The sequence below is a fragment of the Toxorhynchites rutilus genome, chromosome 1 (assembly GCF_029784135.1).
Source record: "Toxorhynchites rutilus septentrionalis strain SRP chromosome 1, ASM2978413v1, whole genome shotgun sequence".
NCBI classification, from domain to species: domain Eukaryota; kingdom Metazoa; phylum Arthropoda; class Insecta; order Diptera; family Culicidae; genus Toxorhynchites; species Toxorhynchites rutilus.
Genome location: NC_073744.1, coordinates 130225471 through 130240196, shown reverse-complemented (window position 1 = coordinate 130240196; position 14726 = coordinate 130225471). Strand labels below are relative to the sequence as shown.

The window sequence follows — 14726 nt, the reverse complement described above, 5'->3', positions numbered from 1 at the left end:
GTCCACGCTTGTCCACGGAGGGGGAGGGGGGTGTCTAATATCCTGCTTTTTCTGTCCACGTGGTATGTGGACAGCTCCTGATTTACTCTTGGATACTGTTTCGAACGATTTCACACGAAGACGGATTATAAAATATAATGTTTATATAAAAACATCACATTAAAATACATTGTTAAGTTACTACATATATATATTAATATATAACATTGATCTATATATATATATATATATATATATATATATATATATATATATATATATATATATATATATATATATATATATATATATATATATATATATATATATATATATATATAGTTCAAAAAAAATATAAAAAAATTTTTTTTTCATAATCTCGCATGTATTACTGCTTTTTCAAGGAAAAATAATTCCGACCAGTACGATACCCATGTCCAAATTCAATACGACCGCAAAGGGTTAAGTGTCCGAAAAACATCTCAAAAGTGATCACGAACGTCACTTCACGGTGAAAACAAAGTGAGTTGTATACAACGTTATTACGGCTGCCACCGTGTGTGTAGAATCCGGAAGAGTTCATCCGTCGTGACAACTTTGATGAACTCGGTGTTATTATGGATATCACGATACTGTCACGTCACGGGGAAAAACAAGAAAATTTGTCACTTGTGTTTTAGATGGTGAAAGCTAGTCACGCGGAATGGAGTAAGTTTAATTTCGGATTTATTTAGCTTATTTGCTAAATATTAAAGATAAACAAACAGCAATTTACCCGCTTGGTGGCATTTTTAGAACGAAATCCTGACGTATCCAGAGTACGTAAATTTGTTTATTTGGATTCGACAAATGCACTTTGGGATGTAATTGAGGACTAAAAATGTAGCTCCCGTAGACCGATTGAAACATGGTGAAAGGTCTAATTTCGATTGATTGCAACCCCATAAAATGGCAATGAAGGCCAAAACGATCATTATGTATAATATTGATTTGTTGATATTTTGAATATAAAATAATAACTGTAATGTTTTTCCAACATTGCAGAGCTGGTTTTTGTAATTCAATCATTCGCAATTGGTGGACAAGACCCGAATTAGGACGATAGTTACATCGAATAAGGTCATTGATTGAAGACATACTTCGAATGAAGGAATATTTAAGTTTCAAATAAGGAAAAAAATGAATCGATCATTGCAAAGCTTTTAAATTAATAATTTTTAAATTATTCTCTAGTTCTTTTTCCATAATTTTGATATCCGTCTAAAGAAAATCTGAATCATTTTCTGCTTTTGGCTCCCGTATATTAAATTAAACGAGAATGGAAAGGATAAGAGGATTCAGCTTCAGAATCCCATATGGGAGTAGCTCAGATTATACTGATCATGAGATGGATAAATTTGGGTTTATTCTGAGATATAGAAGATATTATTAATCATCAAAATTGTAGAAACGGTTCTTGAAAAATGATTCTAACATTGATCTATACTAAATACTTCTCACTATTCAATCGAGTAAGACAGAGCAGAGTACAAGGGTATGCGAGATATCGATTATTAAACTCACGATAGTCATGCTTGATCTCTAGAGTAATTTATAGAAAGAGGAGATAAAATTACATTCGCATATGTTCAACAACTACATTATTCAAGAGCAATTAAGTATTCCTCCTCATCTTTGAACCAGCGTTTGATTCAGCAAACTAACACACCAAGCAGATGATTCATGGAGTGAGTCCGAATAGAGGTATAATCGCAAACTTGTCATTCTAAAACATACGTTCAATTTAGTGGAATACTTTCTCATACACTTATTAATTTTACCTACATAACGTTCAAACGTTCGAAATTATGCAACCGACATAACGTTCAAACGTTCGAAATTATGCAACTGACAGATCTCTTATAAACGGGAATGAACTCTTTCACTTCACGGAGTTTATTTTTACACGCAACTTTCCGTGACAATGATGATAGACACAAAAAGATTAAGTGAAGTGTAAGTGACGTGAAAGCGTTTGTGACAGTGATGTTGATCAGGCCCAATGTCTTTTCTCCCATCCTGCTTCTGTTACGCTTCCCTAACGAAATTCGCAGCTCACAACGGTTGTGGTGACTAATGCAAATTTGTAATGCAAAAATTCTGATAGCAACCTGTTTAGATTCACCAAAATGAACTCACAATGAAATATGCAACGTCAATAGTATGACCAACGCATATTAATGAGCGAATTGTTCTCGTGTGATTACCCAGTGGCGAATTTTCTGACCACGCAAAGATAACATTGTTCGATAAAAATACAACTGAACCAGTTTCTGAGTTCAGTCGATTCGATGAATGCTAAACTTTTGCATGCCGTCATTAGCCGCAATCAAGCTCGAATCCTCGTAAAGTTCGTAGTTCGTCCTTCTAAATAGGTCAACCTCAACGAATACGACGGTGACATGAGACTCGATATCGAATAAACACATTGTAACTCCGGCTAACTTTGTTTCGTATACAGATATTATTCTCCTCATAAAATGCATTCACGTAAACATGTCCTTGCGTGTGAAAGCCGGTATTTCCGTGAGACGTGTGACCTGCATTCGAACTAGAACCAGAGATCCGTTACACAGTGTCAAATAAAATCCTTTACTCTCGGACATTGATGTGTGGGGACAACAGAACATTTATTGCTATATGGGTTTAAGAGTTATGGCAGGTACAAAGCGCTCCGTGATGGGGCGCAAGCGATAACGCAATGGTAGTAACATTATCTTCAGGCGAGCTTCCGTGCTATGTGAGTTGTGTTTTTGCGCGTCTGCTACATAAAGGAACGAATGGCGTGCCTTCGATTGTCCGGCTTGTCGGAGTTGGTGGCGGTGGACGGCGCTGTCGTTACGGGTCTGCTGTTGATTGTGAACCGGACAATGTCTTCCGCTGTGATGTATTCCTCCCGGGGTAGATAAGATTGGTCCAGATCCTGAAACGAAAACGAAACGTTGGCGTTAGAGATCGTGAAACATGTTTTATCGTTGCGTTGATGGGATAGATAAAAAATAATCTATGGTGGATATTTTTTGACGTAGAACTACGACTTTCAGGAAGGGTGCCAAATCAGAAAACAGGTCACGTTTTTATGAAATAAAGTTGACGAATTTCATGCCAACTCGTCTTAGGAGTTGGCAGTACCATCTTAGATAGTAGTGAAACGTTGTGGGTGTAAAGACATGGGTCATTTAAGCAACTTTGCATACTTGAAATATTCGAAAAACAATTAGACTACTTTTTAGAAAAAAGCCAAATTTTTTTTCTTAATTTTTTACAAAAATTTATAACTTAAAAACTATGATACCTACAAAATTATTGTCAAAGGATGAAATGTAGGAAATTGTTTTTCAAAATTGATTTTCACAAAAAAATACCAAAAAAATTTTGGAAAAAAAATTCGCTGGAAAAAAAAATATTTCAAAAAATAACCAACCAAAATAATTTCCTACATTCCATTCTTTGACTAAAATTTTGTAGGTCTAATATTTTTTTTGTAGTTTTGACGTAGAACTACGTCTTTCGTTAAGGGTGTCAAATCAGAAAACAGGTCACGTTTTTATGAAATAAAGTTAACGTTAATAACTATTTTTGCCGAGAACGGATTTTGGCGATTTACATACTAAACGAATCGGAAATTTCGTAAGATTTGTTTAATATGCCATACATTAGAATCCCCTGGTTAGTAAATGGTTAAAATTAACGAAAACATTAAGTGTTTCTATTTTCCCATACATTTGTTCTGTCCATTTGAGTGCTTTCCCGAACAGAGCTATCAATAACGAGCAACTTATCGACGACCAACGGAGGGGAAATCGTAGGATTTAAAGCCTCCGTGAACAAAGGAAAAGAAGAAGAATGAAGGGGAATACTTGCCAAAAGTATAAACAGTGAATCTCGCTGAGGCAAACTTTCATTCGGCATCGGACTGTTGAGTAATCCAGTTCACATTACTTTCGCTGCGCTTCGGTCTAAGATTGGACCCCACCAGTGGTAATTCAACTTGGAAATCGTCGTTTGATTTTTCGTCATAAATTGGACGCTTCGCGTAGTGTGCGATGAGCAAGAAGAAGAGGAAGGCAGGCTCGAGCCCTGCAAAAAACGAACGCATTGCCAGGGGCAAGGAAATTTCGAGGTAAGCGTCATCTAATGATGCACGCGGTGTTGGTGCAGTGAAAAGCGCTCGCATTGAACTGAGCCTTCGCGAAAGTGACACCGCACCGAACAACAGCGAAGTAGGCGATTTCGGCGCGTCAGTCGAAAAAAAAAACACCCAGGCTGCAACCAAAATCAAGCTCCCCCCGCTGGTGGTGAAGGCGGTCGCTCTTGACAAACTCATCAGCGAATTCGCCTCGATGGGTGTTACAGCATAGTACAAGCTGTGTGGCATAATTCAGTCTTTTTCTAAGCAGTTAACATTGTTTATTTTCCGTCTTCATAAGGGCTTCGTTGGTGCCTTTGAGAATGCATCAATGCATTAAACTGACGTTATGGCGAAGCAGACGTTAAAGTTGTGCACCAAAAAATTATTTGGGAATACCAAGCATCTTGAATGTCTTACTGGAATGTTATAAGTTATTTGGGTTCGCGTGCCAGTCGCAAAACTACCTTCAACTAGGATTGCATTTGCGCTAATATTGATCATAATGAAGCATTGCTACTGTTTTCGAGGTTGTTATTAACATAAAGAGTTTATTTCTCTTGTTTAGTCATAAAGAAAGTAAATGTTCTGGAATTTTGTATGTGATTAGGTTTTGCTTGCCAGTAGCAAAACTTCCTCCACTAAGGGTGACAGCTGCGCTTCTCTCGAGCATGAGAAAGTAATGCAACTCTTTTCGAGGCCAGTAATATTAACAGAAGCGTTTCTTTTGAGAATAGCGCAAAATGATGAGAAATGTTTTTATTGCTAGTAGTTTCAAGCCACCAATGTATGGCTCTGTATGCATGCTATGGTGAACGCTTGTTTGGCGCTTGGTTTACGCTTAGTTTCTACGAACGATATCTAGAAGTGCGATTCCTTCGAGGCAATACTAAATAACATGTAGCATGATATTTGATACTTGCAAGTGTTGTCATCGTTGTTGTTTACATGCGGTGCCGAAGATATATTGATGTAGTTATGAGATATGGAATAATGGTGCTGGTGCAACATGTATATAATCGACTGTAGCCGAGTCTATGTCAATTTCGAAAAAGGCCACGGGAATAGCCTTCGAGGTAAATTTTCAATGCATTGACATGAAATAAATTGCGACATACGATTGTTTTGATAGAGCAAGAATGAATCATCAATCAATCATCGTCAACTGATTCTACAATGAAAAAATCATTTCAGAGATTATTCTACTAAGCAGTTGTTTCTAAAATTTCACAGCATTATAGAATAATATCCGAAGGTATAAACAAGCGACTTATATAAAATAACAGCGTAGTTCTACGCAACAATGCGGTCGTATCTTGGACACAACCTCCTATAATTTTTTTTTAAATTTTGAATTTTTTCAACTTTTTTTTTCGAAAATTGTTAATCTAAAAACTATAACATCTACAAAAAGATGGTCAGAGAATGAAATGAAGGAAATTGCTTAGGTTTTCATTAAAAATTATCAATGAATTTTTTGGAAAAAAATTTCATTGAAAAAAAATATTTTGAAACTAGAATTCATTTTTCTCGAAAACATATGCTTTCAAAATTCTGTAAAAAATAGATATAAATAGCCCTTAGAATTTCCAACAAGTTTTCGATACATCGGACGATGGGCACATTTACATGATTTTTCATGTTTTTCTTCGAAAAAATGCTATTAATGTTCAATTCGTTACATTTTTTTTTGTATAAATTATCGCATTTTAAATGCTCTGTTAACTTTTCTCTATTTAGAAACATGTCAAGAACATGTCAAACGTAAGAATTTACACACAAAAATGTTACGAGCAATACATTTTTTTTCAGGAGTCTTCATACAAAAATGACATATATTCCTAAAATTATATAAGATAGAAAGTTGATGTCTTTGACAAAAGTTTATATTTCAACAAGATCTAAAACTTTGTCGAATACACTATATCGCTATCTTGACTTTAAATAAAATTAGGATAAGTTGTATTTTTTTCAAAGAATACATGAAAAAGTTGTTCGAAAAACTTTTTCCCTGTAAAAGTGCCCATCTTCCGATGTATGGACGACTTGTTGGAAATTGTAAGGGTCGGAAGGAAATTGTATATATATTTTTTGGGAATTTAATAAAATACGTTTTCGGTTGCGTGACTTATGCGCCACCCTGTAACATAAATTTATTTTCAGACACAATTTTCGCTCAAGACTCGAAGCTTGATTCCGCAAACGCGAAATCCAACAAATCCAATTGTAGAACATATGAGAATTATTCTTTTTTTTCGAATTTTCTCTCAAAGCTTTTCAGAGATTTAAAAATTTTAACCATAACATAGCTGATCTAACATAATATTGAAGAGACGAATAGGGCAAAATGAAGGCGGATCAAATCGTACTATTCCTTCCTCGGGTTTTGCGCTTCGAGAGAAGGTGTTGTAGACTATGGGAATTTGGAAGACAGTCTCCTGTAGAATGAACTCTCTGAGTTTGAAACTTTCAGCGACTGAGCAATAATAGATGGGAAATTATATGATTTTCGCGATGAGAAACATTTTCGGTTTTTCCAATATTGAATACGAAAATATTCTACTGGTGAGGAAGGATAATCTTCAGAAGCTTCCCTGTTAATTGCACTTGATTGCAAAATCACAAAACAAAATGTATTTGGTCGCAGTATTTTATGAATAGAAAACTTAAACATAAACTCTTTCGCTTGAATGTAGCTTCCAATTCCAAGGGGAACTGGCAGATCATATTTCAGCAACGATGACATCTTTCCGGATTCTTCTCGATGCTCAATGCCCGCCAGTGGTTAATGCTAACTCGATAACCACCGAACGAAAAGAGTTGCGCGGGTGTATGTGTGTGTGGTGGCTACTCCGATGCATCAAACGGAAACAATTTTCGATGCTGGTACTTTCTTGGTCGACTTTTCAGTGGCATCACTCTCCTCCCGATGGATTCCCTTCTGGTGGATTTCTGAGTGTCGCTCGCTTACATACCGATTGGTGATTTCAATAACCTTTTTGACGTAGGACTACGTCTAACCGGAAGATATAGGGGGTGAAATGGAAATCTAGGCACTGAACAAGTAGGAAAAAATGCAAGATTTGGAACGCTTATAACTCGAGCATTTCTCAATAGATCGCAAAGGTTTTTGCATCAATTGATAGGAAATATATCTATGCATCTATCATAACGAATAACATTTAATTTTTCATGAGATAAATAATTGAATAATTGTGAAATATCAAGCATTGTCAAAATGCCCTATGTGCCCATTTTTGATTGGTCCATTTTGTGCTCCTCAAATCGTACCGACCAAAACGGGCAACCAGAGCAGCTGCAAAATAGAATGAAGCACGATTGGAAAGGAAAAAGAAAAAAATGAACGAAACATTGGTCGCAGTCTCACACATGCGTAATTCCCGAGCCAGCCAGTCAGCTTAAAAATCCCCGCTCCGCTGCCGTAACGATCATTCTCATTCAAACCATACACCACATCGGTTCGCATCACAACTGGACATAGTAAAGGAGGAGAAGTGAAGGGAAAGGCAAAATCCCGCTCGAACCGTGTTGATCTGGAGTTCCCCGCAAGGGTAGCTAGGCCGAGCGCGTTAGTACCAGTGCACCAGTCCACCTAGCCGCCGTTATATAGTTTCGGCCGCCGAAGTGATCGAGTTAGCTGGCAAAGCTGCTCGCGACGATAAGAAAACCCGCATTCGGAACAGAACACATTCGGTTCGGTGGACATCAAGACAACAGGCAGTTGCAGCGAGTGGCAAACGCAATCGCAAAATGGCATCAGGTAGCAGAAGAAAAAAGTTTGTTCTTCATACAAACTGCTTTGGTGGCAAATCCAGAACAAGGCGGCATCGAGGGCGTTCGAAATGGTTTTTGACGTGGGACTACGTCTAACCGGAATATATGGAGGGTAAAATGAAAACCTAAACACAGAACATGCAGGAAAAAATGAAAGATTTCGAATGCTTATAGCTCGAACATTTCGTACTGGATAGGAGAGATGTTTGCATCACTTGAGAGGGAATATTTCTACGCATCTATCGCAACTAACAAAATGTTGTTTTTCATTAGATAAACAATTGAATAACTGTAAAATATTAGGCGTTGTCTAAACGCCCTAACTGCATCGTTTTGATTGGCCCGATTTACGGTTTCCCTAACACAGCCATCAAAACCAAGCAGCCTTGGGGAAATCGGCATTGCAAATACATGAAAGTACGGGGACTTTTGTTCTCATCGAAAAATGTTCCCTAACACAGACTTTAAAACCAAGCAGCGAAATCGGCATTGCAAACACACGAAAGAGCCTAGAGGCGAGTGAACTGAAAAGTTTAAACCCTCTTAAAGCCAAAAAGAAGAAGACGAACACACGAAAGTAGGGGGAGCTTTTGTTCCCACCGAAATGTGTTCCCTAATAGAGATTTCTAAACCAAGGTGCCTGGAGAAATCGGTATTTCAAATTCATGCAAGTCGGGGGTATTTTTGTTCCGACTGGAATGTGTTTCCCTAACACAGACTTCTAATCCATGGAGCGTGGGGAAATCGGCATGGCGAATTCATACAAATCGAGGGTATTTTTGTTCCGATTGAAATGTGTTTTCCTAACACAGACTTCAAAACGGAGGTTTCTGGGGAAATCGGCTCTGCAAATAAATGCAAACTGCGAGTACTTTTGTCCTCGCTTGCCTTTGTGCAGAGTGGAATATGTCTGTCCTAACATGATCTTCTAAACTTAGGAACCTGGGAAAATCGTGCAGACACTAGAAGCGAATGAACTTCCCAGTTTCAAGCATATTCGAGATTCGAGAAGTATGTACACTTTTGGGATGTAAACTTCAGAGGGAAATGTAAAATAAAATAATCGTTTGATAATTTTTTTTTGTCTTTATTGGAAAGATTTTCAGCCTTAGGCTGGTTCATCAAACGTTTGATAATTCTTCCGTACATATATTTTGTTCTAGTCATCATACCAAACGTAAAAGGTCCGTCATTAAATTTACTTGTAACGAAGAACAATCAATCACAATAAATGAATTGACTTTATACGGCATTTGTTAATTTTTTTCACTCACAGAGCAAATATATTGAACTCAATTGAATTTGGAAACTGTTTCATTCAATCAAGAATTTAATCAATACAAACGAATGATTGCTAAGCTAAGGTAGTTCCACGTCAACCTTGCGGTTATATCATAGATATAACCCACTCATTTTTTTTTTCAAAACCACGAGTACCACGAAGTTTTCTAAATTGGAACCATTCCATAAAACAAGGCGCTTTTCAGGTTAATGGCCCTTCCAAAAAAGAGTTTAGGAAATACAGTTCAATGCTTTCTAAAACATTATCCAAAATAATAATAAAACACAAATTGATTTTTACATAATTTGTTTGCCATGATCTGATGAGTATGTGAATTTGGCAGTTGTTCTGAGCTTATTGATAGTTGGGGACTTTCCTGATTATTAAATTTTCACCAATTCTTAAATTGTTTCCAGATTGAAAGTACATTAATTTACAATTAGTTCGACATTTAGCTAATTGGACGGACATGTAATGCGACTTATTTAGTTGGACATTTTTGTAAACATAGGGATCCAAATTATGACCCCACATTTAAAGGCGACACTGTACCACTGTCATCGCAATGTTCAATTACAGGTTAAAATCGCCTTCAATGCGACACTGAGTGGCGCTTCGGCACGTCGCATTGAATGTAATTTACTGTACAAAGCTGGATGGGAAGAAATTTTCCAACTGTAAAGCTGTGGCGAGTGGCAACAAATCGCTAAACAGGAAGGTTTAGCCGAACAAGATGGGGATATCGAGTGATAACAAAACAATAAACTCTTTAGATTGAAGATAATTTTGTGATCCTGAAAAGGACCCTTTTTAGCCTGCATGTGAATCCAACGAGCGAACAAATCGTAATGAATGTATTTTTTTGCCATCGCTCCCTTTTAACGCTCATTCGTTCGTCTCGTTGGACTCGCCCCTCTGGCTGAGTCTGCCGATTTGTCTCTATCCTGTGAGTGTGTACCGCTAGAGTATAAAACACGCGGACCCCAAAAAATATCTTATTTTCTTTCAAACCGTAAACCCGTGTGGTTGTACGGCATCGGCATCGTGAACGTAACAAAAAAGGACAAGTTAAGGGAAAGGCAAAGTCTCACTCGAACCGTGCAGGTCTCCAGTTCCCTGTTGGTCGCATTCACTGATTGCTCCGCAAGGGTAACTAGGCCGAACGGATTGGTGCCGGAGCACCAGTATACCTAATAGCGATTATAGAGTTTCGGCCGTCGGAGTGCTCGAGTTGGCTTGCAAAGCTGCTCACGACAATCAGAAAACCCGCATCAAGAACAGAGCAGCTTCGGTTCGGCGCTCATCAAGGCAACAATTAGTTTCAGTGAGTGGCAAAGTGTTTCTCCGGCACGTCGCATTAAATGTAATTTACTGAACAACATGTCACAAGCTGGATGGGAAGAAATTTTCCAACTGTGAAAGCTGTGGCGAGTGGCAAACGCAATAGCTAAACAGGAAGGTTTAAACGAACAAGATGGGAATATCGAGTGATAACAAAAACACAACAGCAAAGGTTCTTTTCAGAACCATCAACATATTCATAAAGAGTAAACAGTAAACTAATCCATTTTTCAGGTAGATAGGTAGGTATTCACGTAGAAGAAGAAAATAAAACAATATATTTAAAATATATATTTAACAAAAGCTGTCCCCTTTGTATAGTCCTACGTCACTCCGGTTATGTTCCCGACATTACCCACCCGTCTTTTTGAAAGCAATTTTAAGGCTATTGAAACATGTTTTTGGATCGAGAAGTAACATGTATATAACGCGTAGACATTTTATATTTCGAATGAAGTGTTTATCATACAATTTCGTTCAGTTGTTCAGGAGCTATTAATGCTCAAAATCTGATTCTTCTGCGTAACGCTTCCGTTTTCAAAACTTTTTCGTTTTCGTTTTCGTTTTCGTTTTCGTTTTCGTTTTCGTTTTCGTTTTCGTTTTCGTTTTCGTTTTCGTTTTCGTTTTCGTTTTCGTTTTCGTTTTCGTTTTCGTTTTCGTTTTCGTTTTCGTTTTCGTTTTCGTTTTCGTTTTCGTTTTCGTTTTCGTTTTCGTTTTCGTTTTCGTTTTCGTTTTCGTTTTCGTTTTCGTTTTCGTTTTCGTTTTCGTTTTCGTTTTCGTTTTCGTTTTCGTTTTCGTTTTCGTTTTCGTTTTCGTTTTCGTTTTCGTTTTCGTTTTCGTTTTCGTTTTCGTTTTCGTTTTCGTTTTCGTTTTCGTTTTCGTTTTCGTTTTCGTTTTCGTTTTCGTTTTCGTTTTCGTTTTCGTTTTCGTTTTCGTTTTCGTTTTCGTTTTCGTTTTCGTTTTCGTTTTCGTTTTCGTTTTCGTTTTCGTTTTCGTTTTCGTTTTCGTTTTCGTTTTCGTTTTCGTTTTCGTTTTCGTTTTCGTTTTCGTTTTCGTTTTCGTTTTCGTTTTCGTTTTCGTTTTCGTTTTCGTTTTCGTTTTCGTTTTCGTTTTCGTTTTCGTTTTCGTTTTCGTTTTCGTTTTCGTTTTCGTTTTCGTTTTCGTTTTCGTTTTCGTTTTCGTTTTCGTTTTCGTTTTCGTTTTCGTTTTCGTTTTCGTTTTCGTTTTCGTTTTCGTTTTCGTTTTCGTTTTCGTTTTCGTTTTCGTTTTCGTTTTCGTTTTCGTTTTCGTTTCGTTTTCGCCTCTGTTTTCCCTTTTTAACACTCGTGAACCATACCGTCGAGGAGAAAATACAGTTATATATTTCAATGCCGATGTCGTCAAAAACAAAAGTTTTATGTGATGAATGGCCATTGCAATTTTTGGGGTCGGATCAAGGCCACTTTCCCCTATTTATCGTTGTGTCACAGGATTAACTTACTGGAGCAAGAACAAATTTTATATAAGAAAATCATACTCTGTTACTGTTTTGTATTTTTTTAGAAAGTTCTTCTAAATACCTTTTATTTTTCATACATGGCGAATCCGATTATATATTGTTTAATTTTTTTTTTCACTATACATTATTTCACTCTGTATGAGCGATCTCCGGGGAGCGTTTATTCGAGAGCGATTTTTTTTCATGGAATTGTTGTATGTTGATTTATTTTGATCATTTTCTCAAATTCAATCATTAGATAAATTAGTTGGATTGAATCGCATAGTGAACACATTCTTATTCAGCAATCATGACGAAGTATTCGACATGTTTCAAACTCTCAGCCTGCTGAAGCAAGTCTGCCCACCCCCAAAGTTATTTGATGAATCAAGCGGAAGGGACCCGGAGAATTTGTTTCGAAGTTGAAACTCAAGTTTCTGTGTTGGCACTGGTAGGACGGAATCATTAGAAATTCAAACCCAAAGTTTGTACCCAAGTTACAACTCGAAGTCAAGAGAGAAGAAAATAATGCTATCCCTGAAACAATTTTATTCCGGTCACCGCATCTTTTGTTGAAATAAGTGCGGTAAAGTGTATTAAACCTCAGCACACACACAATTGGGTTTATATACTACTCCTAAAAGATGACGTCAAAAGCTTCGAAAAAACATTTTTGATAGGGAATTATTATATTCTAGAATTAACTAGCTTCGCAAAAAAAAACTTATCACTCAATCTGTTGATATTTTTGGACCTGATAACATTTCACAACATAAATAAATGATGCGGCAAACAAGGGGAGTTGAGGCCGCATGAACAATTCTTATCGCCATTCTTCTCTTCATCTACTACATAATGACGTCATGCATCAAACCCCCATCAACATTGTATGTGGGCGAGTCCCCCAAACGAATGCTACGCAAAAATCGCGCCATTATCGCAACCACCAATGAGATTAGCGGCAACTCACCGAAATCTGACTGCATGCCACCTTGCTGCTTCCCCTCTCGTGCTCCAGGTGGAATTGCTTAACCCGAGAAGGTCGCAAAATAACGTCCTCACCGTCGTCCTCTTCTTCGGATCGCGTGCCATCGCCAAAGTATTGCGCCAGGTTGTCCACACCCGCTGCCGTATACAGTCTCCGTGGGGCAGGCTTAGGGACGCTGGAAACCTCGGCGCTTATTTTCTCCAACTGGGCGCGGGTGGATGGCTTCGCGGATAGCTCTATCGGTTCGTAAATGCTGCCCTCGTCCAGGTACCAGGTGGTTTTACTACTGGCCGCTGATTTCGGGTTCACTGAGGCCTCTTTCCGAATGGTGCTACCGCCAAAATGCCACTTTTTCTTACTGGAACCTCGCCCATCAATGTCATGTTTCTTCGCGACTTGGGCGTATTCATTGGTTTTTTGCACTTGCTTTGGTTCGTTGATTCGCACACTTTTATCACTATCAGAAGTAGCTGCTGCTGGTGGTTCACACTTTCCCCCCTCGAGTTCCAACTTTGTCGTAAGTTCGTTATACTGTTCCACGACGTGGTTCTGATACGTGCTGGAATCGCAACAACATCCACTACATTTCGGACAGAATCGATCCAACCGCTCCTTCATGCGACGATTCTCGGCACGCAATTCCCTAACCTTCTCACTCAGCTCTCTCAGCTGCCAGCAAAGTTCGTCCACTATCTGCCCTTGCTGATTTATTATCGAACCCTGGTGATTAATCTTCGCGCACTGTTCGTCCAACTTATGGTTCAGCTTATCCTTCAGCTCTACCACGTAGAAGAGCAACTCTTCAAACTCCGCACGAGACATTCCCGGTTGGTGCGTTGGTAACGCTCGAGCAAAAATAACTATCAACGCAAAATACTTCCAAATCGCTGAACCAATCCCACTGATGACTTAATTGCAACTGCCTGGGAAAAATCATTTCATTGCATTGCGCGAGTCAGGCAGGGGTGACGTGAGACAAAAACATCTCGCGCACACAGCTTCGTGCCGCGTGTTAATTTTTGTGTTGTGTTCATTCTATGTGCGCGCGCTATCTCGTGTCGTGTGTCTCATGCTTCCTCGCGCACACATTCGCGCAGTGGGGGACAACATATGATGATTGATCAGAAATATCGAGAGGGACGCAGAAGCAATTAGAGAGCTGGCAAGGTCGAGGTGAGAAATTACGTCCCATTAGCCGAGGAAAAAATTTGTCTCAGTTGTCATTGAGTGGTGCATATTGGCCTATAGCTTACACGATATTCCATGATTTCTCGAAGTTTTTTTAACGTTTTCGGATATGAAATATGCTCTGGAAAGAGTAATATACACTATATCAATCGAGTTGCTGGACTCATATTATATCTTTGCAGCCATGGGTGCCAACTAAAATATTACACTCGCAAAAAAAAGGTTTTGACGTGGGACTACGTCTAAGCGGAATATATGGGGGGTGGGGGTTAAAATAAAAACCTAAACACAGAACATGCAGGAAAAAATGCAAGATTTCGAATGCATATTTATTCATTTCGTCAAACAAATGTAGACTACACACTTATACACTAATGTTACAATGTTTTCTTAGGTTAAATATTATTTTTGCGGTACATGTTTCTTTTTAGCTGTTTTTTATTCATTGTTGTGTCAATTATTTCGCAGTGCTGATTGTATATACGCATCATGCGATTGATAGGGGCGT

The 14726-nt window shown here is 38.2% G+C and overlaps 2 protein-coding genes across 3 annotated transcripts in view; one reads left to right on the top strand and one right to left on the bottom strand.

Moving 5' to 3' along the window:
* LOC129761984 (protein retinal degeneration B) overlaps nucleotides 1-14726 on the top strand; it is a 134551-nt gene that overhangs the window by 20955 nt on the left and 98870 nt on the right. The gene's annotated exons all lie outside the window — the stretch shown is intronic.
* LOC129761985 (uncharacterized) lies at nucleotides 2624-14323 on the bottom strand. The gene is made up of 2 exons (XM_055759891.1): nucleotides 13013-14323; nucleotides 2624-2941 (listed from the first exon to the last, which is right to left on the bottom strand). The coding sequence occupies exons 1-2, from the start codon at nucleotides 13850-13852 to the stop codon at nucleotides 2783-2785; spliced, it is 999 nt and encodes a 332-aa protein (XP_055615866.1). The 5' UTR covers nucleotides 13853-14323; the 3' UTR covers nucleotides 2624-2782.

Excerpts from the sequence above, each read along its gene's own strand:
- LOC129761985 (XM_055759891.1), bottom strand. The coding sequence starts at position 13,852 with ATGTCTCGTGCGGAGTTTGAAGAGTTGCTCTTCTACGTGGTAGAGCTG. Across the intron at positions 2,942-13,012 it reads TGGCATGCAGTCAGATTTCG|GATCTGGACCAATCTTATCT; the intron begins GTGAGTTGCCGC and ends TTTTCGTTTCAG.